This window comes from Epinephelus lanceolatus, chromosome 11, assembly GCF_041903045.1.
Source record: "Epinephelus lanceolatus isolate andai-2023 chromosome 11, ASM4190304v1, whole genome shotgun sequence".
Taxonomy (NCBI): Eukaryota; Metazoa; Chordata; class Actinopteri; order Perciformes; family Serranidae; genus Epinephelus; species Epinephelus lanceolatus.
In genome coordinates this window covers 10,505,163-10,532,946 of record NC_135744.1, presented here as the reverse complement: position 1 = coordinate 10,532,946, position 27,784 = coordinate 10,505,163, and the positions used below count along the sequence as shown (strand labels likewise).

Below are 27,784 nucleotides of genomic sequence, written 5' to 3'. Positions count from 1 at the left end.
CAGCCAGAACTCCCGTCCAGATTGTGTTTCATTGCCATCAGATGAGATTCCAGGACGGCCCCGGCCTGGCCAACTAATGACCATTTATCATATTCAATAGCTCATGAATAAATCCTGTCATTCTACACTAAAAATGTGTGTGTTTCCTTATAATTTTGTCCTTCAGTTGGAGGAACAGGTCAGCCGTCTGCAGAGAGAGAAGAATGACCTGCAGTCTCGTATGGAGGAGGATCAGGAGGACATGAATGAGCTGATGAAGAAACACAAAGCTGCAGTTGCCCAGGTAACCCAACATGCCTTGGTGAGCAGTTCGAAAGCCTTGAAAATAAGGTTGTATGAATAACTCTTATGTCAATGCTCAGACCAAGATGAGACAAAAATAGATTTCCTTCGATAATTTGTACTTGTTTAATTGTATTTCGTTTGAGAACTTGTAGGATACCATTTTTAACGTCAGCATTAACATTCTGTTCTTCTCTGCTTGTTTAAGTAGAGTGGCTTTGAGGTGTGGAGGACATGTTCCCCTCTAAACACAGTGTGTGCTCTGCAGTCAGGGGGATGCAATCTGTTCTGCAGCAGATCACATGACAAATTATTTGGCACAGATGTATTATGTTCATTAACCATTTACATTTAAGGGGATGTTTTTTTCCAACATAGATTGATATATACTTACTCTCTCTCACACACATATAGACAGCCTAATCCTCTGACTGTTGACTTTGTGTGTGTGTCTATGAATGTGTGTGTGTGTGTGTTTGTGTGCGCGCACTAGTCTGCCAGAGACTTGAGCCAGATCAGTGACCTACAGGCCCAGCTGGAAGAAGCCACAAAGGAGAAGCAGGAGATCCAAGAAAAGGTACAAGGATGTATTCAAAAGCACCATATAGCTGCCTGCCAGGAGTCTGCCCGCTGCCTCAACACTTCTCTCTGATTAGACCTCAGCTTTTTGCTGAGTTTCTCTGATTATTACGACCAAAAAATGCTCCATTTCTGTGGCAGCTTTCTTTTCAAAATTGCAATGCTATTTGCATTTAAATAGTAGGAATCAGTGAAGGTTGTGAGTCAAGAAGAGGAATTGTTCTTTTGCCTCTCAGCACTCGCATTTAAAGGCAGGGTCATGTACACAAACTCAGCAGCTTGTTTCTATGGTTTAACCAATTACATAAAATGAAAGCACTTATTCTCGTCCTTTCAACGATTATCTCTCAACTCGGTGCAGCAGCTTCTGTTCTCAGTGATTTATCTCATTTGTGGTCTTGTTTGTCATCCAAATGCCAATGCATCATTTCATTTTTTAAATATCAGAAGATTCTCAGAAATGAAAAGATGCCAACTGGAAACAAATATGTTTATCATGATTATTCTGACCGATACAAAACCCCACGAAGGTGCCATTTTACTCTCAAATATGAAAAAAGGCCCTAACAACAGATGCTAACCGCAAAATTATATTTGAAATGTCAAACTCCTGCTCTGCTCTATGTTACTTTTGTATTTGCTAGTTGCCTTACACACTCACACAAATCCATATGTAGAGAGATGGGTGGCCTTGAAACATTCATGTGTGCCTTTAGTGCGTCAAGTGCAATGATCTACCTAGATGAACATTTAATACACACTTATATAGTTATAAATGCACCCTTTGCCCATATAGAGTTTGTGCTGTGTTTTTGTAACAGGTCCATCTACAATGCTTTCTGCACTGTGCTCTGAGGCACTTAAGCTCTGACATGAGTAATGGCTGTAGCTATGTGCTTTTAATATTTATTAAAGGTCCAATGTGTAGGATTTAGGGGCATGTATTGGCAGAAATGGTATATAATATTCATTACTATGTTTTCATTAGTTTATAATCACCTGAAACTAAGAATTGTTCTGTTTTAGTTACCTTAGAATGAGCTGTTGATATCTACATGGAGTCCGCTATGTTGTTTCTACAGTAGCCCAGAACAGACAAATCCAACACTGGCTCTATTATGGCCATACATGTTTTTGCATTGACCACCATAGTTCTACTACAAATTTGACACACAGAAGCTTCAGTTCTGCCACTAAATCCTGCACACTGGACCTTTAACGGTCACAAACAACGTGAGGACTGATTGTTGTCTTGGTTGAGCGTTACTGCGTACAAAGAACTGATAAAAGCACATGAGACACCCTTTGCAGGCTTACCAGTCCATGCATGGCCCCTAAATCGAGGTTGACATTTGTGGTTCAGAGTGAAATATCTTCAACAACTTATGGTTGACATGCACACTTATGTTCTCCTCAGGATGAACTGTAACAAGTAGTGCTGCACAATTAATTGAAATATTATAATATAATATTATAAGTTCAAGTTATTAAGTTATTATTAAGTTCAATATCCAAATTGCAGGAGATGGAATGTTTTGATAAAGGTAATGTGTCTCAATATACTATTAAATTAAAATTAATAAAGCACTGGTGCTGCAGAGATGCACCAGCCTACAAACCATACTCCACATGTAAGGGAATATGCTTGGGCAAAAAAATCATCATTTAATTTTATTGTTTAAGTGGAAATTAAAGTAAAAAATGACCATTGTCTCTAAAATCTTGAAACAAATCACAAGTGCAATATCTGGCAATATGATCGCAATGTGTTTTTTTCTTTCGCATATCTTGCAGCTTTAGTAATAAGAACCCATAACTTTTCATCTGACTCCATCATCAGATCAAATTTTAATTGATTTATTAACAAAAAGTGTATCTGCAAAATTCCTATCTGCCTCAGCTGGAATTCTATCTAGTTTTGATTCATTGTTTTTACAGTGTGGTGCTAATTTGCAATGTTCGTGTACTACCATGCTAAATTAAGAAGGTGAACCTGGGAAACATTATCCCTGCTATACATCAGCATGTCAACATTGCTATTGTGGGCATGTTTGCATTGCATAACTTACAGCCCACTCAATAACAGCTCTGTATTTGAATTATATGACTGTCATAAAGCTGATTTAGCCTATCTCTGAGCTGACTGTTTTAGTTGCTGTGTGCAGTGCTACACTGAGTTGTCAGCAAAATGATTGAGGCTCGGAATAAATGTGGATTGGTGTGGTTGAAAGGTTAATGCATTCAGGTCTGTGTTGATAATAGTGCTTTTATAATGATAGTGCTTTTATAATAATAGTGTTTTTTTCTGGTGGAGCACTATTTGTTCAGAGGATAACCTCTAACATGTCAAGTTGCTTTGTATTAATGCATGCCAGTTTTCTTCGTTGATGAATTTCCTCTGGGCTATAATAGCCGAATGCAGTGTGTTTATCTAGTGCACAGTTTGCGTGTACATTACACATGCTCAGGCTCATAGCAACTGGACTTTCTGTCTTCCTTTAAGTGTTGATATGCAGTCTAAACAAATAAAACCATCTGCCTTGGACAGAATGTTTTTCAAATATAATTTCTCTAAAGGACAGAATTGAGCTCTTGCCACCCCCTAACAGCAGACTCTGTTTCTATTAGATTAAGCTATACGCATGCCAGAGCTTTGGTCCACTCAGTTTTATGCAAGGCCCACCCATCAGAATATTTTTGGCTACACTAGAGACACCCAGCAGGCTGTAAGGCATTGTTAAAACCTGCCAGAGAAGGCAGTGATAGCCATCTAAAGCGGCTGACCTTGAAGTGGTTATCTCATCCCCAGTAGGAGGGAAATCTAGCTTCTTTAGTAGTATCAAAGGAGAGCTCCAAATCCTCCTTGTCTCAGATGCAAAGTCCCCCATTAGGTGCCATGCTGCCTCTTAGGCCAGGTTTTGTCGTGACGTATCTTTCTTCCTTTTATCAGTCATGAGAAAACGATTCAGATGGAACAAACGTGCTTTGCATGAAGCTGTGCTCTTTCCAAAAGCCTGTGAAATTACTGTGACTCGGTGTTACTCAGCCTGAACCACAAGCTCTTCTTTTGACCATTTGTGGTAGATTGGGGGCTTATCTTGAGCTCATTATTCAGGCTGGATGCACAATATTTACATGTACCAAGATGGATTCAATTTACACAAAAAGGGTGAAAAAGTGAACATTAATTTAGTTTTAATACATACGCATAACATCAGCGCAAACTATTCCATAGTCCTTGCTTAAGAGGAAGTGGAACAGCAGAGGTCACGGAGGAGGTTTGCAGTCGGAACTGCTCCTTAGGGAGTAATTGTGTGTTTACATCTATGTATGTGTGTCTCTCCTCCAGCTTCATTCACTTCAGAGCCAGCTAGAATTCCAGGAACAGTCTATGGTGGAAAAGTCTCTTGTGTGTCGTCAGGAGGCCAAGATCCGTGAGCTGGAGACCAAGCTGGAGTACGAGAGGACGCAGATCAAACGCTTGGAGGTGAGATGATCCTCTGTGTCTCGTAAATGTAATGCTTTGTGAAGCTATAAACGCAAATTTGACATTTTATTTTTCTGCTTATCAAGAAGTAGAGATGAGGGTATGGCGCCCCTTGCGTCGCTCCATATCTTTGAAGAAAAGCATCCAGCAGGGAATAAATATATTTTGATTCATAATTGAGAAGAATAAAAAAACCTTTGCATTTTTACATGCTTCAAAGAGACCGACTATGATGGGCTGGTAGGGCAGGGCGATATGGAGAAAGTCAAATATCACAATATTTTTGCCCAGATACCTCAATGTAAATGTTACAACAATAGTGCAGGGTTGACTATTGGTGCTTTCACAAAATATTAAGACTATGACACTTTTGATAAATAATCATTAGTAATTTGGACATTATGACTAAGTGGATAAAGGCAAAAAATACAGCCCAGTCGCCAGAAGAAAATGTTGGTATTGTACGTTTCTGCAAACTACAAATACGTTATATATGCACATTGCATTCATATGATATCAACATTTCTTAAGTGATGCAGTGTATGAACTGACTTTGCCATCTGGGAGTGGGGGGGGGTGGTGGACGGCATGTCACCTATGTCTGCAGACTACTGTTTGAGAAGAACAAACAATAAAACTGGTTTTGATTTAGCGAGTCTTTGCCGTGTTTCCAGTTGGTTTATTGGGCACCTTACATGGATGTTTTGTGGCAACCTTTTTAGGCACGAAAAGTGGTTGTTTTTTTTTAACGAGACATTGCTACTTTTTCAGCTAGGATAGTGCCACTAAACCAGGTATTTAAAACCAAAACATGACCTTAACTATGATCAAGTGTTTTTTGTGCCTAAATCTAACCACTATGCTATCTACTACATAATAACTAGCAAATGTAATGTAACCCTGGTTTTCAGAAAGGTACAACCAACATTTTTTCCCACAGTTAGGTTGAATAATTGAACAGCTAGAACAGAACAGTCTGTTTATCACTTAACTGTAATGCAGACTTTAAAACCAGGAAAAGACAACATTTAAAATATCTAAAAGAGATATTTTCATATAATTTTGCCCAGCCCCATAGGCTCAGGCAAACATTTAAGGGTTAATACAAATCAAAAGAGATCAGTGATGTTCACTCATCCACATGCAACCTTTGTAAGAATAAGCTCACTCAGTTCACCTTGAATCCTCCGCAGAGCCTGGTGGGTCGTCTGAAGGAGAACCTGGAAAAGTTGACAGAGGAGAGAAACCAACGCATTGCAGCAGAAAACAGGGAGAAGGAGCAGAATAAGCGAATGCAGAGGCAGATAAGGGACATGAAAGAAGAAATGGGAGAGCTGTCTAAGAAGGAGTCCGAGGCGAGCCGGAAGAAACACGAATTGGTAAGAGCTTTCGGGCGCTTGGAGGCTTGATACGATTCACTGGAGTTCACACTAGAGGAGGTAACCGTGCTTCATCTGTGCTGTGATCCATTCACCAGGAAATGGACATCGAGAGCTTAGAGGCGGCAAATCAGAGCTTACAAGTGGACCTTAAGCTGGCCTTCAAGAGGATAGGCGACCTGCAGGCTGCCATAGAGGACGAGATGGAGAGTGATGACAATGATGACTTAATCAACAGGTACAGCACTGCTTTAGCCTCCTCTGAAGGAATGATACAATTGCCTTTACTTCAGTGGATCTGTAATGTGTGCTTGGTACAACAGGGGATACTGTGCTATTGCTAGAGGCCTGCATACTGGCGCAAGTTATCTTGTTCCAAGAAAAGTATAAAATGAGAACTGCTAGTTTTTTTAGTAGCCTATCAATCACAACTTGTATCTTTTCATTCTCTATCTCCCACATCTTCCTACATCACTTTCTGTCTAACCTCTTTTGCACTCCGTGAGTCACACTACACTTTGTCTGTTCTCCAAATACTTCTCACATGGTTTCATTCGGCTCCCTGCCTCTGATCTTTTGTCTCAGCCCCGGTTTTCCCTGTTTGGTTACCCCTTCCCTCTTTGCGGAGGGGTTGGGGGTTATGCTAGTTCGGAGCCCACTGAGGTAAACACCGACTGCAGTAATACAAACCTCTAAAAAGGAAGAGGTTACACACACCAGCTCTGTTTAAGAAGGAGGCCGGCAACAGCACAAGTTGATTTATCGAGTCACTGCTTTACAATGGATAGTTATTTTATGTGTGCGTGTAAGTGTAAAACTATTTATTTGTTGTTATCTCAGTTTGTCCTCTTTTTGCACTGTTGTTTGTGTATCTCACCTTCTCTTTTTTCCCTTGTTCCCCCTTTGCTGTTTCCCACACTTCTGGCAGTTTGCAAGACATGGTGACAAAATATCAGAAAAGAAAGAACAAAACGTGAGAATGGAAAATGCATCCTTTGTTTCTGTCATTATGGTGCTTTGCAAGTTTGTTTTTTTCTCACCTGTTTCAAACACAAGAGAGAATAATGCAGTATTCCTTATCCTCTCAGTTTGTGTTGTTCACAATAACACTGCGAGGTGAAGTAATTTTAAATAGAATGGGAAGCTGCGTCTGTGTAGCATACATCTCTGATAAAAGCTACCCTTAAAGGATGGCCCCGGTGTTTCATTTTGTTTCATTTTATTTTATGCCGAGTGTCCAGAGGTGTCTGTACACAGACGGCCTCGTCGCAGATTTCAGGGCTTGTTTTTCTACCTTCACAGCAACAAGAAGTTATTTGAAAAAATCTGATGGCGCACAGAATACTTTGCAGAATGGTAGAAGAGGAAATGTAAACTTGAGTTGTAAATAGACTACCACTCACAGTGACACGGGCATTCTCCTTCAAGCCAGTCTCACTGCTGTAGAAAATATGACCCAAATGAAAAACTGCCAAGTGGTACAGACCTGCGGTAATACTGCATCATTGTCTCAGATGAATATTTTCATCATGTGCCTTCATCATGAATCTGTTTGAATCTTAGGCTAAAGCTGTTTTGCACTGAACTGCACTGATTTTTATCTGTCCTCTGCTCATCTGTGGGTTCTTCCAGAGCACATGCAACAAGCCCATATCTCACTTGAATTGTATGGGGAATACTCTTAAGATTGTTTTCATTTTGTCCTTGTGAAATCAAAGATATTATACCTAAGCAAATTTCCCGTTTTAGTTGTTTAAGTAAGTTTAGTTTGGAAGAAATCTCTTAGATTAAGATGAATTTACTGATTGTTTTCATCTTTTCATCTTATGCAGGTCTTACACCAAACAGCTTTTAAAGCAATTCACTGTCATGGACAAACTTCCAATGTCCGAATAATGGTCGTAAATCTCAGTCTGAGCTGTCTTAAGTCAGTCTGTATCTCATCTTGACATTCAGAAATAATCAAATATATTTAAAAGTTTTAGCTCATGAAAATACTTGAGTTCAATGACATGACCATTGTCAACAACCAATAGCTGTGCTCTTCCCAGCACCAGACAGGAAGCAGTAAACCAGGTAGACAGTAAACATGGAGGGGACTCCAGGGAGTCACAAGAATGTGAACAAGTCCCTCTTGTACTGTGGGAAAGGAGGAGAAACTGGTGGAGTTGTAAAGTGAACAAGAGTCCATGTTTTAATTGGCACGTCCACCAAAAAGCAAAAGTAAATTTTGATGATAAATCTTAATTTTTGAAACAGTCTGCTCTCATGTCCACTGTCTCGTCCAACTAAAATAAGTTTGTACACAAATACACTTTATCTTTGTGGAAATACATATTATCTCTATGGATTATATTGGTGCTGCATTGACAAGAATGCTGTCAACATATGGTGCCTTTAATCTTATATTTTGAGACATATGAGGAATTGTTAATATGCCATATTTCTTAAAGGGAGTTTGGTGTAATATTTTCCACCAGGAGCAGGGTGGGAAAAAATCTCAAAAGGTTGTTATCTTGCAAATAGTGACCTTGGAAGATCTCCAGTCTTTGCAAAATCTTATAGTGTGTGACTAAAAACCTACATCGTCTTTAGATGTAAGAGAGAGTTAGACTTCAGTCTTTTCTAAGTATTTTTAGCGTCTTCTAGTCTATGGTAGGCTTTAGCAGCACTTCTATAATATATTTTTTTCAATCTTGTGCTTTGTGTTCACATATGACAAGAAATGGAAAGAATCATGACTGATTTTGTTGTTGAAATCAGTAAAGTACAACTTAAAAACAAACAAAGGAGAACTGTCACCCCTCCAGCTACCAGCCCACACTCCAAACTTGGTCCACCAGGGACTTGAACAGGCTCCTCATCAACTGATGTGCTGCTGCCACCGTAGAATTAAACAGAAAGAAAGAGGCAGAAATTCTATACAGTTTCAAAGTATGGCACAAAGAGATGATCTGTACTGTGCCCTTTACGCAAACTTAGCATAGTGGGACTAACGTGTTCTGGAAGACCCTGAGCGTAACTGTGTGAGCGATATTTGTGACTGTGAAATGACTGCAGCACACAGTCTGTCCATGGCTGCACAGTCAGCAAGTGTTGCAAGACAGTGATGGCACAGTACGCCGCTGATTTTTTTTCCCACCCAGAGCTCAGCTGTTGATTTACATGCATGCAAAGGCTTCACTAATTCGATCTCATTTCATAGTGTTGTGAAACATTTAACTTTAAATACAAATGTTCACCTTGTCTTGCTTGTAAAATGTGTAGTCATTGATCGTGAATGTTAATTATGTTCTTTTGACTGACTGAATCCCATTTTCTTTCAACTTTAATACAGTGAAAGGAATCTTTGTGGCATGTTAAATAATTTAAACCTTCATCAGAGCGTAGTAAAGAAATGTAGTCTTCAGTTTGTAGCAGATATACCCATCCATAATTTCCCGCTTTAACCTCTGATTGCTTCTTCAGGACGACATGGCATCACACTCTTCATTATGCTTTTTGTTATCCCTTTTTCATCAGACAACCCGTGTGTATCGGCGCTATTCTCTTTGTGCAACTCGAGGAGAAGAGCAATGCGTTTCTGTGTTTACTTAATTGCATTTTTTCCCTCCTTCAACATCATTGCATTAGCAGCATGGATGAACAATAATGGAGGAGGTGATTTTTCTTCTAATTATGAAGTGGATTTTCCAGATGATTTACATTACCATTCAATATTTTTGTACTCAGTGCTTCAAACAGAGGTTACAATAGCTTGGATTGTTATTATTGTAGAGGGAGGGAGATAATGTAAGTGGAATTAGTGTTGTTCAAGCTGGCCTTCCCCTTGGAGACTGCAGCAGGCTATATTAAACTACAGGGGCTCCATTTCGGGGAGAACAGGGTTGGTTGTCACATTGGTTGGTTGTCATAGTCGTAAGATCTCGCTCCCTAGAGGGCACACTTAAAAATGTTGGTACTGAAATTTTAAGAATTGTGGTTAGAGGTCACCTACAGGAGTAAGACACATGACATTGAGATGAGGGGACCTGTCAGGCCTTCTGTGTTTCTTTTATTGGCTTTTACCATTAAAAATTATGTAGGGAGAGCTATAGTTAAGATTTTTTCTTACTTAGGCTATGACATGTTGTTGTTAGCTTAGTTGCTAGCAAAAATACACAGTTGGCGATTCTTCTTTATTGTTTTATCCTTTATTATGTTATGTAAGGATGGAAATGCACTTTCAGGAGTGTTCTTTCTTACACATGTTATCTTGATGCATGCCCTGGTTAGGTTGTTGGATTCCAATGAAAACTTGCAGTGAATTTAAAGTTTAAAATTTATTTTTAAGATTGCCTTTATTTTTTATTTTTACCCATTACACTAACATAGGGACAACCAACCCCACTGTGTGTGACAACCAATCCCACAATGGGGATGAATGTCACAGGTGCACAAGACAATTTGACAGTCCATATCTTTTGAACAGAATTAGCTTAAGATGTTTAAGGAGATTCCATACCCCACTGATATTTTAGGCTTTTGTTACATATTGAAAGGGAATCTGTTAAGGATACCAACAAATTTTCACCCCAACTCGTCAAAAACCACAGCTTTGTCTGTGGAACTACACATCAAAATATGATGAGCTAGGTACCTTCCTGCGTCAGTTTTTGGCGTTCAGGAACTGTGTGTCTATTAACACTCATTATATCTTGTCAAAATACACTTTCATTTTCACACAAAATATACAGTTTCTGCTTGTTTCATACATACAGCCTTTTTCACAATAAACTTACAATGTAGGTAAATCACTTTGTTTTCAGGTTTATTTCCTTAGGTTAAGGCAAGAGAAATATGTGGTTAGGTTTAGAAAAAAACATCATGGTTACTGTCAAAGCATGCTACACATACTACAGCATACTATATTAAAATAACTCAACTGACTCCTGGTTTTACACGGGAAATGAACAGTGGGCCCCCAGATAAGAAACCAAAGTTTGTTTGACCCATCCACCTCTGCTCCCACCTGTAGTACTTTCCTGCTTTTTATGTCATGGTAGTTTATGTCAGCCACCTGCTGCGAAGGGTACCACTGTGCATCTGATGCCAAAGTACACTAACAAACCTGCAGTATTTGACGAGTTAGGAGTGGGAATGGGCTGAGGGTACAGATTTAGAGGGGTTCAAATAAATATTAAAAGTGTGACGACCAACCGAGTTCTCCCCTAATGCAGGACTGTGCAGTACAGAATAGAGAATAGAATGGTTGCTTTTTTTTCACGTTTCGTGCTGATTATCTGCAAGTATGAGTGTTCATTGTACACTGTTTTAGTAACATAAATGATATGCTCTTTTTGTCAATCTATAATTAGCTCATGTTGAACAGATATCCTTAAAATATGGTGTTGGTGGCTTAAGTGCTAAAGTGATAGAACCAAGCCATACGAGATTTGATGCTGAGTCTAAGTATTTGTGACAAAGATTTACAACCAGTGCAGGCCAATTGTCAGAAGCTATTAATGTTCACTTCTAAATTCTCGGGGCTTGTTTGTATCTACGAGCCTCAGGACTGGTTAGCTAGTAGTGTGGGGCCAAGGACAAATCGTTTGTGACACCATTTGCACAGCACTCAATTGCAAGCCACCTTTTATTTTGTGTATGTGAGTGTGAGAGAGAGGGGGTAAGAGGGAGACGATTTTGCTGTTGGCTGGTTTCAGTATTTTGTTGTGTGATATATCATGTTAAAAAGTCACAGTATCACAGAGATGACAAATGGGCAGCATGTGTAATCAGCTTTCCAGTATTAATGAACCTATTATCTTGTTTCAGTGGGCGTTTATCACTTGTAGTTAGCATGCAGTGGAGAAGAGAGGCAGTGGAAAATAAAGGGGTGATATAAAAGCTGAACTTGGACTCACAATTTTAGCTTGCTGCCTAATGAAGCACCTCTCAGATCCCGAAATGAGCAGGTTTTCCTGTATAAAATAGTATAATCAGGCCATTTAGTCTCTGTGGGATCGTCATTACCCCCCCCCCTCTCGAAAGCCTGGCCGTAAGGTCGATGATGGGAAAGTTAAATGTGTTAATGTTCTTAGAAATCTTGAAAGCCTAAATGCTATTCAGTCTAAGAGTCTGAGGCTTTTTTTTCTGCCTGTGCTTACCCTCTCACAATACTCACACACTACCAGCAACGCCACCACCTCTCTTGTGTTAAAGGGACACTTTGTTCTCTGAGGAAACATGACGGAACGTGTGACACAAGGCTTGGTGACAAAGAAAATGGTATGCTGTTCACTGGGAGACCAACGTAGATGGATGTGTGGTATGTGGACAAATGATAGAGCACAGCAGTCTGGCTGTCATCTCACACCTCTTTGAATACTGTGTTTGCTCCTTATGAGCATTTTTTCCCCAACATTTGCAACATGTTCCGGGGCTCAGATAGATAAGCCAGTCCGAGAATGAAGATCTGGAATAGAAAATTGCAGCTCCTCTACAAAACCCTGTCATCATTGCCACCGTCTGCCCTGCGACAGTGTGTTTAATATACAGTGTGCTGCTCTGAAACCAAAAACAAAATGGAAAATGTAATTTCCTCTGACAGAGCTCACCACATCATCACAAGTCAAATGTAGTTTTGGTCTTCTAACACATGAGTCTCTGTGCAGCTTTAAAGGCCCAGTGTGTAGGACTTAGGGAAATATATTGGCAGAAATTGAATATAATATAATAAATATGTTGTCTGTAGTGTATAATCACCTGAAATGAGAATCATTGTGTTTTTATTTCCCAGAATGAGCCATTTTTATCTACACAGAGAGTCAGCTCTCGACCACTGCTCACCATGTTGCACCACCATGCCCCTACAGTAACCCAGAGGGCCTTTTGCATTTTCACATTACAGTGAAAATACAGTTTGCAGTCCGTCAACAACGAGGGCGTTGGAAAAATAATGATTTTTTTTTTTAACATGAAACTGCTTTATTCAGTGTTTTGGAGAGGAGGAGACCTCTGTGGATAATTTGGTTGTTAGGTAAAAAAGGTGACCACACATTAGCAGGTGCTGGGCGAGCATCTTGTTTGCTATGTGCCAAACAGCATCGGAGAAACAATGATTTCTGATGTGAAACTTGCCTCATACAGTGTTTTTTACCAGTGTAAATCACCTGGTCTTTTTGTTTTGGAGAGGAAGAGACCTCTGCAATAATTCAGCTCCCAGTAAAAACCTCCTGAACAATGAACACTGAAGGAATTCGAACTAGGAGAATTTTCAGCCAGTTGCTATCTGTGATCCTCACCTCTAGATGTCACTAAACCCCCCCTAAATTGTACACACTGTTCCTTTAAAACTGTTTCTTTGAGCGTGAAAATTATTTTTTACACATGTGCCAGCTAGCACTAAGGTTGGAAGCAGTATGTCCTCACAAAAAATGGAGAAGTTTTTTGCATAATGCGTCTCCCAAACGCATTTTGACCATGATGGCAGTATCAGCTTAGAGGTAATAGGCCACTCCGCTTTCCTCTTCCTCACCATTTTCTGTCACATTACCCTTCTAGGACAACGGGATGCATAATTCAGAAAATTCACCATGGATTTGGAATGAATCAGGATTGACCTTATCGAGGCGGGAATCTACCAAGCTTTTTCATCAGTAGCTACAGGTCTCTGTATATTGATTGTTATGTCAAGAGCAGGGCCACGGGGCTGTCTCATGGCTCCACTCCAATAACAATCACCAGGAGCAGGTGACATGCCACACAGATGCTAGCAGCCCAGAACCAGCCAAACAAGTTAATTATGCCTCCAACAGCTTCATCTCTGCCTAGATCGCTCATCTACATCTGCTCAACATTCTGTTAAAAGAACACCTTGATTATGTTATTGTTGTATCACATAATCATGCTTACCTGCGGCCTGTCTGGATTGTCTTGCATCATACTAACCTTGATTGTTATAAGAGAAGGAATACAGGTTTAAATTAACTAACCAAAAGCTTGTGATATGTGAAAACTAACCATTATTTTGCCTGTGTAATTTCTGTGATGGTACACTGTGTAGAATATTCACATAACAAGTCATTTAGTGTAATTTCATGTCTGAAAATCTGCCTCAATTTATTCTGAATTGCTGCATAGGGCAGATTAAGGCCATTAATTACATTTCTATTTAATATGAAGGGAATTATCTCACTTGATTGCAAGAGTTTTGCGCTTGAAGATGTAAAAATGACTTGTTAAATATTCTTTGCTGTGTTGTGTTGGAGTCTTGGAAGCTGCCCTCAAACAGTAGCTGATTCTTTTTCTTTGCAGCGGAGATGACACAGAAACAGATTCTGAGGTGGAGGACCGCGTGGATGGAGTTAAGTCATGGCTCTCGAAGAACAAAGGCTCCACCAAGACCCTGTCAGATGAGGGAAGCTTGAAGAGCACCAGGTTAGTGCCCACATCCTTGTGCATCATGACAGATAACCATGTACATCCTCATGGTTTCACAGTGATAAAACTACCCACATTGCCAGCCTTAAAAAGGCCCCAGGATTACCTGGGGCAGTTTGCAACAGAAGGATGGGTATTTCATATGATTAGGTGTCATCTCTCTCTCCCAGTAATCTGTCTAATGACAGGAGGCGGAACGGGGAAGCGGCTGCTGTCAAATTTATTGAAGTGGCCCGTGGCCAGTTGGCATGCCTGCTTAATGACGCCTCTGCCAGTTAGATAGATCTCCTTGCTGCTTGATTGCCTCACTTTCTACATTGTATACTGTACATAACAGCAATAGACTCTTGACTGGTCCCAAGGACAAAATGAAAATGACAAATGTAATATTCTGTCAAAGTACCAAAAGTCTCAGCTACCACATGGAGCATGCTTTATACAACTAAAGATGGTAATAATTTAGAATTTCTCAAGTATATGGAGATCTGATTTTTTTGTATTTGTCTTCTGTTGGTTGTCTCTTGTGTCAATTTTATGCATAACCCTTTAGATATGCAGCAAATGCAGATACCAAGGAGGTAAAAGAGGGTAAGGAGAAGATGAATGACGGAAGCAAAGATGGAAAAGAGATAGAGCAGAACAGATCAGTGTCTGTCATGAGTTCCCTGAGCTACAGGAAGCGTTCCAACCTGAAAGACTCCATAGGAGGGACAGGCGATGAGAGCTCCTTATTTAGCACTCTCAAAGAACAGCCTGACACACCAAACCAGGCCTCCATGCGCAAAGCCAAGTCTAAGTCTGGAGCACTCCAGGAGGATTGGAAGAAGAGCCAGGCACAGGAAGACTTAGACGATAAAGGCTCTGTCATCTCCTTGGCCTATTCTGAAGCCACCAGCAGAGCCAGGAAGGGCCTGGACTCCCGCTGGAGCTCCCGCAGCAGCCCTGAATTTGATAAAGACTCCGTGGTGTCCTCTGTGGCTCCCAGCAGGGTGTCTACCAGAAGGGGCATGTTGGACATGGATGATGAAAATAAGTCGACTATCAGCAGCGTGAGCCGCTCCAGCCCTCGGTTGCTGCATCGCAGCAGCTCCTGGAAGGACGACAAGCGCAGTAGCTCCCGCCTGTCCCTTGCCCGCAGCTGTGGCCTTAGTGAATTCGGCCTGCATGATAACGACGACGATGATGATGATGATGGCCGTAGTATGGCTTTCAGTGAAGGGGGGCTTTCATCTTACAGTCCCCGCTCCCTCAGTCGCAGCTTTTCCACCCCGGCCGAGCCACGCTCCTCAGACAGCAATCTGCCAGACTCATCTGACATCAAGACAGTCACCCATCGAAACTACTTGGACCCTGAATTGGAGGCTGCCATCAACGAGGTGCTGAGCTTCAAACCTATTAAGTTCAAGCGCAGCAACCTTGATGAGTTAAGTGATGAGGAAGAGGTGGAGAAGAAGGGACCAGGAAGTGAGGACAGTAGAAAGAGAGGAGAAGATGAGGGGCTCGGCTGCAGCACATCCAGCGTACTTCGCTCTTCATCGGGCTCTGCTCTGGACTACAATCGGCCATCCAGCACTGTGAGCACCAGCAGCTCCCGCAGTCGTAAAGATAAAAAAGGCAAAGTCTCTCTGTCCAGCGACTCCTCCTCAGATGAGCGTCGCAGCAGAAAGAGCTCAAAGGGGAAGAAGGGCAAGAAGTCCAAGAGGAGATCTAAGAAGAAGCAAAGTGAGTCGGAGGATTCGTCTTCCTCCTCCTCAGAGTCGTCCTCCTCCTCCTCCTCCGACTCGACCATCTCCTACCGCAGCTCCAGCAGTGTTAAAAGGGCCCCGAAACAACCATCTGATGATGATGACGAGAAGGAGCCTGCAGGTCGTAGCAAGAAGGATAACAAGAAGAAGCAGAAGAAGATGGATGGCTTGATGATGAAGTACCTCTACAAGCCTGACAGTGACTGAGACCGAAAGTAGAAGGTGATGCTTGGTGTGATAGTAACCAGGAGCCTGGCAATGGCACTGAGCCAGGATTATTCACTGAATGAACTAACTTAGTTTGCTGTGTGTGAATGTTTTGTATTCACTCTGACTCTGATGCACTAATGTTAACTTGTATTGTACTAGTCCTACAGTAACTACATTTTTCAAAAGTCACATTGGCCAATTAGTGCATGCCGTCGATTTTTCTTCCTTTGCTCCTGCCAACATTTGTCCTCATTTCACCAATTTACTGCAGCATACAGTAGTTATGTCTCTATTTTATATTACTGGCAGCTGCAGATATAATATATTGAGAGATATACTGTAATATGTCATTGCAAGTCATTGACAAACTTTTTCTTTCTTTGACATTTAGTTGTCCATCGAAAGCAAAGCACTGAAATACTAGTCATCACACATGCTGCTGTTGTGAAGCAGTGCTATGTTCTTACTTCAATTTTCCAAAGATGGATTGCAGTGTGTCTCCTGACGTCGTGTTTGATGCTGTTATAAGCACATAGTGTTGAAAGAGGCTAGTCTGGCTGTGGCTGGTCTTCAAGCACAAACAGATGTTGGCAGTTAGGCAAAAACTAAATTACACAATTTTTTTTTTCTTTAACTGAGAAGAGTTTAAAGAGGTGTGACATGACTGTTGATATTTACTTGATGGGAGTACTTTGCTTCATAATTAAAATGCTAAGTTTAGCTCTAAGCTTCAAAAGCCTATCTATTTTGAGAGTAATTTTACTGACAGTTTGAGCATCTCTGCCTCCTGTATGAATTTAAAAAATGCAAGACAGCAGGCTTGAGTGTTTTTTTTTGTTTTTTTTTCCTATTGTCCTTGAACATGTTTGCCCCTCTAGTTAAACACCGGCTCTTTCTCTCTTGAATCACTGTAGGGTGAATTCAGCCAGGTTGACTCAAGATTACACTGGCACATACAGTATGTGGCCATGTCAACAATATAACTGTTGTCATAGAAGTACTAAATGAGTTTGCAATCCAACTCAGTGTTTTAGTTTGGAGTCATTGTTTCTTTTAAGCACTCTGAGCGTGTTCAAAATTTAATCTGTAACACCACTAGAGAGCTTCCACGCTACCAGTTTGCCAAGAGCGCTGCTGCCTAGTACACAAGGCAACAACAGCTCAGCCCAAAAAAATGATTAAAACACCTCCTTTAAACAAAGTGTCACTTTCACTGTAGATTAACATGCCTGTGAGTAATTTCAGTTCTTATTCATAGCGCTCATTCTAATATCTCACTCGCTTTGACTAACTCACACATCTTCCATGTCGAGATGCAGCAGTTTGTATGGCAAGGCTTGAACGCAGAGTACTTGAGCCTATTTCAGATATCTAATACTTCATAATACACTTGATCATGTTGCGGATAATTATAAATAGAGCGGAGACAGTTCTGGTTGTTCTCTGTAAGTGTTACTGCACTGAAAGGACATGTTGCAGTTGTTTTGTGCTGGCTGTCCTCTGGGTGTATTACTGTAAAGAGCAGTGCTCATGGCAGTGCGGATGCATGAAATCTCCACAGTTGGTATTCAAGTAATGCATTCAGTGCTTGTCATGCCATGTGTTGTCATGACAACATAATCTAAAGATGTAGGACCATGGTTTTAAATGACCTTTAATGAGTGTGGTAGGTAGCAGCAACATGATATACATGACACAGAATTTTTTTCTTAGCTGAGATGTGAATTATTGAGCTCATCAATGCTGACACTTGACATTTACTGCATGAACTGCACATATTATTTACTAATATGAACATTATGTCACAGTCCTCATGCATGGCTTTTCTGTCAGTTATTTATGGTGTTAAAAGACCAGAATTTTTCTGGGTAATTCTTGGTAACACTGTTTCATCTAGGAGCGGTGGACCAAGAATATTTGTGATGCATTGAGGACGTGTTGATCCTAATTAAAATTTAGAAAAGCTTCCATGATAACAATGTGCACATATGCTATGCACACCTCCAGGGATGTGTTGTTTACTGCCTGGGGAAGAATGTAATCTTGCAGCCTAAATTGCTTGTGGTTTCCCATGCCATATTTTTTATGACAACCTTTTTTTTCTCCTTTACACCTTTCAGTTTTGTCTACTGTAAGTAGACAAGTAATGATATAATGGTGTGTCTGTGCGTGTGTTGACCCCTGTAGCCCTCCTGTGTGCGGCAGACACCTGAGTCTTGGCAGATCTGATGAAGAGGATGAAGTGGACAGAGACTCCAGCAGGCAGTCGCTGAGGCAGAGCGACAGCGAAGGCACGGTGGCAGAGAGTGCATCGTAACCCAAACTCAGGTCACTTTATCCCATCAGTGACATCAAACACACAGGAGGGACATGAACCATCCTTTACAACTCTACTACCACTTCTCAGCCAGCAAGAGAGGCCAGCTGCTTCCAGAGGAACATTGTTTTCAGATAGTTTAGCCTGGGCTTTCTGTTATATTTTACTTATTATGGCAAACTCATTCACATTATGAAGTCACGTTGTTTCTTTGGTTAATATGTACTTTTTCTGTTCTATTTAACACAACATATTGAATAAGCAACCAAATTGCAAGGAAAAAATGTTGGCATTTATGTTTTGGCACACATTACATTTGTACGTTATTATTTTTAGGCGCATAAAACAGTTATGGTTGATTTCAAATACCTGATTTAGGGGCACAATTCCTGCTGGAAAAACTGCGGTGTCTTGGGAAAAAACAACCACTTTTCTTGGCACTGTTCCCAGTGGAAAAACAGCCACAATCACTAAAAATAACTCATGTTTGGTGTCTAAAAAGCTGCTGGAAACAGCAATGATTCACAGCTTTGTTGTTTGTTGGTCTCAAAGAGTGTTGCGCAGCAGTAGGCGGCTTGGCAGGCATCACACTTAGGTGACACGCCATCCACCATCCTCTTGACCTCCTGATGACAAGGTCAGCTCATATACGATGTCAGTATAGAAACGCTGATATGATATGTTTGAAATATACATATGTAACATATACTTGGTTTGCAGAAATGTACAATGCCAACTTTTTTCCTAGAGACTGGGCTGTGAATAAGTTAGTTAATAAAGAACAGTAAAGTTCAGGAGAACTTCCTGCCGCTGCTTTATTCATAAGAGCTGCTTTTCAGGCAAATTTAAGCTCCCCTCTGCACTCCTCTCTGACTATTCAGATAGCTCTGCCAAGAGGATTTAGATAAGCCCGCTCTGGCTACACTTCTCCGAGAAGGTCTGACCAGCCATTAAGACTGTTCTTATCTCCTTCCCCCATTAATGTGGACGAGCGCGTTGGGAGGAATTAACCCATTTTCAATTAATTATCTCGCTGTAAGTTTACATGTGGCTCTTGTTCCAAGTTGTGATAGCCTTCATCTGGACAAAGTGATGCTAGGTCATGATGGCTGACATCACAGTACAAATCATTTTGGAAAATATATTTCTATTTGACCTAAGCTGTTGGATGTGATGCATATGTTTGAATTGCTGGATTGAAAGCAATGTCTGATCTGAGAGTGTATATATATAGTAACCATAGATACATAATATTACATGTGGAATCACAGCCTTTACATAAACATGATATTCAGATGAATTAAGATTTTTTTAGTGAAAGAGGTATTTTATTAAGATAAGTTTTATGACATATTCCTGATTTATTCTCATCTCTTCATGCCATAATACTTCTGGTTTGGTTCCTTTGAGGCTCAGTCATGCTTTTGTCCACTTGTGTCATATTTCTTAAGGTTCAAAGGGAATAGATTTTTTTGCTAAGATAAAGGAGTTTTGTGTAGAGCTTTAGAGACCTTACATATGCAGAGAGGTGTGGTGTCTCTTACTTTTCACCAACACTCTTCCATATATTAGAAATTAAAGCTCCTTTTGATGTTGAATCCTAAAGAATAATATTCCTCTATAATAAAGTCCATTTTGATGAGTAAATTACATATTTATGTGCAGATTGTCTTGAACTGAGGGTTTTTTATAACATATTGGTTTAAGCAGTAAAATAATTCCATCCTTTCCAGTACATGGTCTCCCAATTTTGAGGTGCCAAAGACTATGCTTATTAAACCGGTGAAATTTTTGCATGTGAGAAAATTTGCGGTCGGGACTTTTAGAGGTTATTTGTCCATGACCACCCATGAGCAAACCATATTATTATATTGAGTTATTCCCAGGCTGTGTGCATTTTAATATCTAGAAGGACTCCGATGTTGAAGTTTTGGGAGGGTTTTCCACATTCATTTTTACTCCCTCAGCCAACTGTCCACTCTGTATTACCTCATAGAATACTGCCAAAAATACCCCTAAATTAAAGCCAGTCTGTTCTTATATTTCAATCTCTTTATGTGATTTATTGCTGTCCAGACACGCAGGAAACCCGCTGGTTATTTCTGTATTCAGCCTTACAGAATTATAATGATATCCTCAGATGATTGTGACCTTGTGAATTTCAAACTCTATGTAAATTATGTGTAGGTAGATTTGAATATAAAAGCATATAGAGTATGTGCATGTGGTCTGTCTGCTTGTGTGCAAAAGAAAAGCTCCAAGTGTCTGGCTTGCTATTTGCATATCTTCTCAGAAGAGGCTAATCTGCATTTCATGTCTTATTTTCTCTGCTTTTTTTTTTTTTCCTCCTTTGCTTCACACATGAATATTAATGTGGAACATGGGAAACTTTGATGTCAGTGATTCAGAATAGACTTGTTAAATGAAAAAAATATATATTTTAAGTTTCATTGCCTCTACGTTGGAGTTCCTGACATTACACATTATGTTTTAAAAAGTTTGTACACTTCATCATATCTTATGAAAAGGCTCGTCTATTTTCATTATTGAACAGATCATTTGTGATATGAGTGATTTTGGAGGTTTTCTTTTTCAGTAAATAAATTCAGCTGTTTGTTTACAGAATCAATGTTGGCTTGCTGTAATTGCACAGAGGTATAAATTGGATGCAGTTTTGTTTCGTATTCACCACTGTCAGAAAACAGTAGGAGAAAAGGAGGTTAGAAAGGAAGCAGGATGGTTTTTAGCAAAAACAAGCTATTGATGTGTTTGATTAATTTTAGCTCATCCACCCCAGAGTAACTTCTCATCATACCCATCCACTTTTCCCAGGAGACTACAGAGGAAACAAACAATTCATTGAAATGATTAATTCTGAGCTGTTTGGAAGACTGAATTTCTTGCACTACCTCGCAACACATGGATTGTTAAAATGAGCGCTGCACAGCTCCACAGTTCAAAACCAAGCTCGGGGCGAATTCAGAAAAGATCAAAAACCGAGAGCAAGCGCAGTCTTCCTCCCTACATCAATCTCTATTCTACATAGGTGCAGCTTACCTAGATTTCAAAGGGATTGATGGTTTTAGATTACCACCTTGGTTGACATTCACACTCAGCGTGTTTTGCTTTAAAGAATCCCCTATTTATCCAACCAATCTGTAGTCCTCATTCCTATACACAACCTGTTCCGGCGCTTCACTCTGTGCCAGGGAGCTTTTGCTGTAATTTCACTTCACTTGCGTGCACCCTCTGGGCGGCTGCATGTTTCTGCTTAAAGGCTTTCCATTGAGTGACAGATTAAATTCTGCTCCCGATTTTACTTATTTTGGCTCTAACACTGTTTCACAAGCCACTGGAGCAGGAAGTCATTAGCTCGACAAAGCCAAGCAAGTCTGTGTTTACCGTGCCACCCTCCCTGTTATTTAGACAGAATGGTTTGGCCACAGACATTTGCTGCACTGGAAGTCTAACGCTGCACCTCCAAGGAGAGAGATGCCTTATACAATAATGTAGCATAGTCTTAAGAATATACTATACAGGGTTTTTCCTAAAAAAATAATGTATGGACCTACACAAAAGTAATCCCTTTCAACCATCACTTATGACCCAGAAGAAATGAGTGGTGGTGTATTTTTCTGCAAAGACTCTGCCCTCTGCCTGTATTTTCATATTATGCCTCCGGTAATGGCTGGGGCCGGAAGCATTTTGTATTTGGGTTGTCCATCCGTCTGTCCATCCGTCCCATTCTCTTGATTGCAATGTCTGAGGAATACCTTAAAGGAGTTTCCTCAAGTGTGAAATGATTACAATTTGGTGGTCACCTTGAGTCTGTCTCATTCTCATGAACAAAAAGGCCTCAAGGGAATAACCTCAAATTTGGCTCAAACGTCCACTTAGACTCTGTGATGAAATGATAAGAATTTGGTGGTCAATGTGACCTTACATCCATCTCATTCTCATGAAGGCAATATCTAAGGAAGGCCTTGAGGGTATTTTCTCAAATTTTCACAAACATCCTTTTGGTGTCAAGGATGAAGTGATTAAAATTTGGTGTTCAAAGGTCAAAGTCACTGTGACCTCACAAAACATGTTTTTGGCCAGAACACAAGAATTCCCATGCTGATTATGACAAAACTTCACACAAATGTCTATTAGGATGAAATGATGAGGTGATGACAATTTATATCCAAAAGATCAAAGCTCAACTTCACTGTGACATCAATATTTTGCCAAATGTTCTTTCTGGCCATTGTCTTCCACCATAATTCAGGAACAGAAGGGGAGATGCTTGGTCAGACTAATCTTGGGGGACCACCTTGAAACTGCTGATTGTATAGATTTCCTCTGCTGCCAGATTAAAGATGTGTGTGAAGCATCCACATTTTAGAATTTGCAGCTTCTTTGCCGCAACATCCATATATGAAGCATTGTCAGCTGTCATGGCTACGTGTAAGTCTGGTTAATTGCAACTCGACTGATTCATGGAGGCTTCCAACTGCGTGGCAGTAATTCTAGTTTTCTTCTTATTTTCGGTGTTATGGACGTTTTTGGGCACGAGTCCCTACAGTGCTCAAGTGAGGTTGGGACCTTATAAAAAGGAAGCAGCCAGGTGCCAGACATTAAGCAGCAGGCATCCACGAGATACAGCGCCAAAAAGGCGAAACACGAAATGAAAGTTAATCTTGACTTACACTTTCACTTTCTCTGCTGAGGGTGTTTGGAAACAATAGCAGATGATCCTGCATAGTATACCTTCGACACTACTGCATACTGCGTATGGTTCATTTGCTTATTCAGCAGAACATCTGAGTACGTTGGTTCTTCACATCTTTTACATTTCATCTGGAATTTGACTGAAATTCTGTACTTTTCTTGGTATATTCATGGAAACCACTTGTCTCCTCCAACAAGATTCTGTGCCAGTATGGACAGAGAACCTTTTAAAATTACAAAGCAGATGGAGAACAGCCAAACTGAGTCAGAACTGACTCTTAAACAACACTGTGCTCCGTTTTCTTTTTCCTTTTTTTTTTTTGGCATAAGCAGCTCCACTCGCCGAGCATCTCCACAATTTGACCTTGGTTAGAGGCCACCCTGCCAGGCAGTAAAATATGTGGGGGGATAAGCAGTTAGAGGGGAGGGCATGTTTATCAGGCATCATCTTCTACTATTAGCGCTCCCAGTTTTCTGCTGGATGCCTGCTGTCAATAAAGCACTGATTGGAGGCACTGGGACACTGCCTGCAGGGACCAGGTGAGGAGGCTGCATTCATTTGCAATTCTGAGATGAAAAGACGCAGCAGAGTGTGCTGCTTGGGAGCCTCTCTTTGTTTGCACATATCATTTCCACTCTAATGAACACTGCACAGTAGTTGGCCCTTGTAACAAGGCTCAAAGGTAGGCTCAAACATTGTTTACATTTTGCATAGGTCTTTGCCGGGCCTGGGGAACAATAAAAGCATTTTTTTCCCTCTTCCAGTGCCATAAAAGTGAATCAGTTTTAGCACCCATAGCAATGGGAAGTCTTTGATTTATTTCGTTTTATGCCGCTCCTCATACCTAAGCACAGTTTAAACCTTGAAAACAAATTGCTGAAATCCTTGGAGTGGAAAAAGGAAATGTTGTAGTGTCTATCACCAATTTCAGTCTTGGATTTGTCTCTCTATCTCCACTCCACAGTATGGAGGTGGCCAAAGTCTCCTGCTGTGCTCGGAGCGGTTCAGTGCTTAGTGTCCCTGCCAAAGGAGAGTTGCTGCCCCTGTCGCTGGTGTGTGTATGTGTGTGAGTGTGTGTGTGTGGCCAAGGGGGGAAATGAAGACTTACTCTACAGTAGTCCAGTACATCTGAGGGATTTAAAAGGGGCGCAAATGGTCCTTCCTCTCAGCCTCTCTCAGTAGGAAAGTGCTGGAAAGATCATTTACCTGTTTCACAAATGCCTAAAGCACTTGCTTTCGCACTGTGGTGTGATTTCATTTCTGTTGTCTTTCACCTTCCATTACTATTATGTTTTTAGCCTGCAAACTTGGAAACCTGTAAAGATGTAGAGACGAGAAGTAGGGCCATCCTGGAAGCCCAGTGTTTTAAGAGTGCTGTAAATATACTCTTCAGTGTTACAGTGTATAGGATTTTAGGGGATACACGGGCAGAAATGGAATAGAATGTAATAATTATGTTTTTCTTTTGTGTATAATCACCTGATAATAAGGATGTTTTGTTTTCATAATCTTGGAAAGAGCCATTTATATCTACATAGGTAATGGGTCCATGTCCATGGAGTGCACCATGTTGCACTGCCGTGTTTGTACAAAAGCCCAGAGCGGACAAACCAAACACCAACTCTAGAAAGGGCCATTTGTGTATTGCTTTTTGTGTCAGCTACTGTATAGCAGCTGTTTCACAATGAACAGCCTCAGAAAAACAGAGATTTTTAAAGTGAAACTGCTTTATTCAGCGTTTCTACTGGTTAAAATCACCAGGTCCATTTGTTTTGAAGAGGAAGAGACCTCTGTAGATAATTCAGCTTCTGGTGAAAACCTCCTGGACATCTGGATCTCAAGTTTTCTGAGAAAAAAGGTGAGCACACATTAGCAGGTGCTAGGCTAGCAGCCTATTTCCAACAAGTTGAACAGTGATGGAGAAACACAGATTTGTAACATGAAACTGCTTTATTCAGTGTTTTTACTGGTTCAAATCATCTGAGCCATTTGAGGAGACCTCTGCTAATAATTTGGCTTTAGGTAAAAAAAAAAAAAAAAAAAAAAAAAAAAAACAATGAACAATGGACATTGGAGGAATTCTAGTTGGATGCCACTAAATCCCCCTAAATATTAAACACTTAACCTTTTAAGCAGAAGAGGCCCAAGAACAGAGCCTTGAGGAACTCCTCGTTGTATCATTTTTGTACAATCAGATGTGTAATTACTGATCAACACAAAGTAGTTCCTGTTCTTCAAATATGATTCAAACCAGGTTGAATGTGTCTGGATCTTAGGTTATCAGAGAAAAAAGGTTAGCGCACATTAACAGGCGCTGGGCTAGCGGCCTCTTTCTGTCAAGCTGAACATTGTTCCAACTGAAGTTTTTACCGGTTTAAATCATTTTTTCCATTTGTTTGGAGAGGAAGAGACCTATGTGGAAAATCCGGCTCCCAGTAAAAACCTCTACCTCTTCTGTCTATATCAGAAGAAAAGTTGAGCAGGGACTGAAAAACGCTCATATGTAATGTCAAACTGCTTTATTTATGGCCTGTTTCATTTATAGAGGGAGAGACCTCTGGGGATAGTTTGGCTCCCAGTCAAATGCTCCTGAACGATGAACACTGAAGGAATGTTTACTGGGAGAAGTTGGAGCTGGTTGCAATCTGCAATCCTTACCACTAGATGCCACTAAATCCCTGTAAATCTTACACTCTGCTCCTTTAACATTGTCTTATTTTATTGCCTGCTTTTAACATGTCCAACTTTCCATGATGCTGCCTTATTTCTATGAGCTTTTTATCCCGTTTAACTGTTCATATTTTGCTTTCTCTGCTTCTAATTTTACTGTTGTGTGTTTTGTTTTGCTGTTTTAATGGCCACTTTAAAATTAGGCATAGGGACAACAGTTGAAAATTAGACCTTTTGGCTCGGACTGGCACATTAACAAGTAATGTTGATGAGTGCACAATGTGCCTGAGAGTAGATGAATAAAAATTAGTAATTATAAAAATAAAGGGGAAATACATTTTCACTGCACAAAATAAGCAAAATATACAATATATATGCTCTGTGCATATTTATGTTCATAAGTGTTTGCTTCACCATGTGCTGAGATCTATGGCTTTTAATCAGATCTGATTACTCTCAGATTTGAAACGCCTACCCACCTGTTCGAATTTCAAAATCCTCCTACTGTTTGGCCTACTTTTGTTTTCAGCTGCTGAGTGATGAAGAACAATGCTGAGAGGGAGAATATGTGTCACATTTCTGTAGCTAAAAAGCTTTATTTTCAAGCCCAAATGGACCGTGACAAAGCAGTTTTATTGCAACAGTATTTTGCAACTCTTGGATCTCTTTTCTCGTTAGCTCGTCACTATTGTGAAAATGCAGCTTTATTGTCCATGTTAATTTGTAGCCAAACAGATGGGAGGATTGAGATGGGCGGGGGTGGTGACAGAGACTTGTGCAGGAGGCTGCTGCTGTACTCGCACCTCTCTCTTGCGCTGATCAATGGAGTGATGGATTGCTGAATAGCCCCTAAACTCTGTAGAAGAGGCAGTCCATGGGAGGGAAGGAGAAAGTATCACGCAATGAAACAAATTCCCATTTTCTGGCAGATTTTTTTTTTTTTAATCGACCGACTTGCTCTTAACTTACTGTACTGTTCCCTATTTTTCCCTGCAACTACATTCATGTATTGTGGTCTATTTCTAATGATCCTTGAATCTCAAGATCCCACTTCCAACCATGAGGTCATGTTGCTTCCTGAGAGTGACTGCCAACTCCACTTCATAGTCATCACATTCTGCGCAGGAGCTCGTCCCTGTCCCAGAGATACCTCATGTGCCTGTTACTAATTATTTTAGACATTCTCTTGGCAATCTCACACACTGCAAGTATATTTTCTTGATTAAAGCTGAAACTAATTCATCCTTAAGAATGCTGAGGTTTTTTAATCACAAAGAAAATGAGTGAAGTTTGAGAGTAAGTGTGCAGCATGGTGACTTTACCAGACACTTAATAAATTCTTCAGCTCTGTCACTGTACGAGTCATCGCGCTGAGAGATAAAATGTTCTCGACTTGGTGCCAGCGCTTGACAGCTTGGTGGTCTTTGCCACCAAACTCACGAGCTATAAAGGGATAGATAGCAGGAATTAACTATGCATCTAATTGCAGAATTTACAAGCATAACTCACTGAGCAGATGGAAGTCATTGGTGTATTTGGAGTCACTTTATTCAAACCCCAGGATATTGCACTGCATCAAAGTCCAGAGGAACATATTCCTCTCCAAAGTGGGATTTATTTAAACTAACACAAAAGCCTAGTGGCCATTTGGCTCTCAATTGGTTTTGTGTCACTGAATCTTGGCATGTGCGGAGTGAAAATGACACAGTTCTGGTGTAATCTATACCAGATCTAGATGGCTGCTGTGGACCATGTACATATCAGTGTTGTCAGGTGGTGACAACATCTCAGTCTGTGGCATGCTGTGCAGTGTAATCGTACATAACTGAAATTTAACATAAAAAAACAAGGGATGGTGGCAGGGATGTTGCGATTAGGGAGAATGCACAAATGTTCCTGATAATTATCACGTTCTGCACAACAAAAGTAAATGTGTCAGATATTTTTAATTCAGTGACCAGTGACTCCACCTAATCATCA

General features: G+C 40.5%; 1 protein-coding gene across 4 annotated transcripts in view; it reads left to right on the top strand.

The window, feature by feature from the left end:
• Positions 1–20,639, top strand: part of LOC117266160 (unconventional myosin-XVIIIa-like) — a 78,737-nt gene extending 58,098 nt beyond the window's left edge. For all 4 annotated transcript variants that reach the window (XM_078172239.1, XM_078172238.1, XM_078172237.1 and 1 more), the window contains 9 exons: positions 167–283; positions 776–859; positions 4,211–4,348; positions 5,542–5,727; positions 5,826–5,965; positions 6,656–6,700; positions 14,023–14,145; positions 14,699–16,115; positions 18,291–20,639. In XM_078172239.1, coding sequence (XP_078028365.1) covers positions 167–283; positions 776–859; positions 4,211–4,348; positions 5,542–5,727; positions 5,826–5,965; positions 6,656–6,700; positions 14,023–14,145; positions 14,699–16,100 — 2,235 coding nt within the window. In that variant the 3' untranslated portion in view covers positions 16,101–16,115; positions 18,291–20,639. The remainder of the gene's footprint in view (positions 1–166; positions 284–775; positions 860–4,210; positions 4,349–5,541; positions 5,728–5,825; positions 5,966–6,655; positions 6,701–14,022; positions 14,146–14,698; positions 16,116–18,290) is intronic.
• Positions 20,640–27,784: the final 7,145 nt, after the last annotated feature.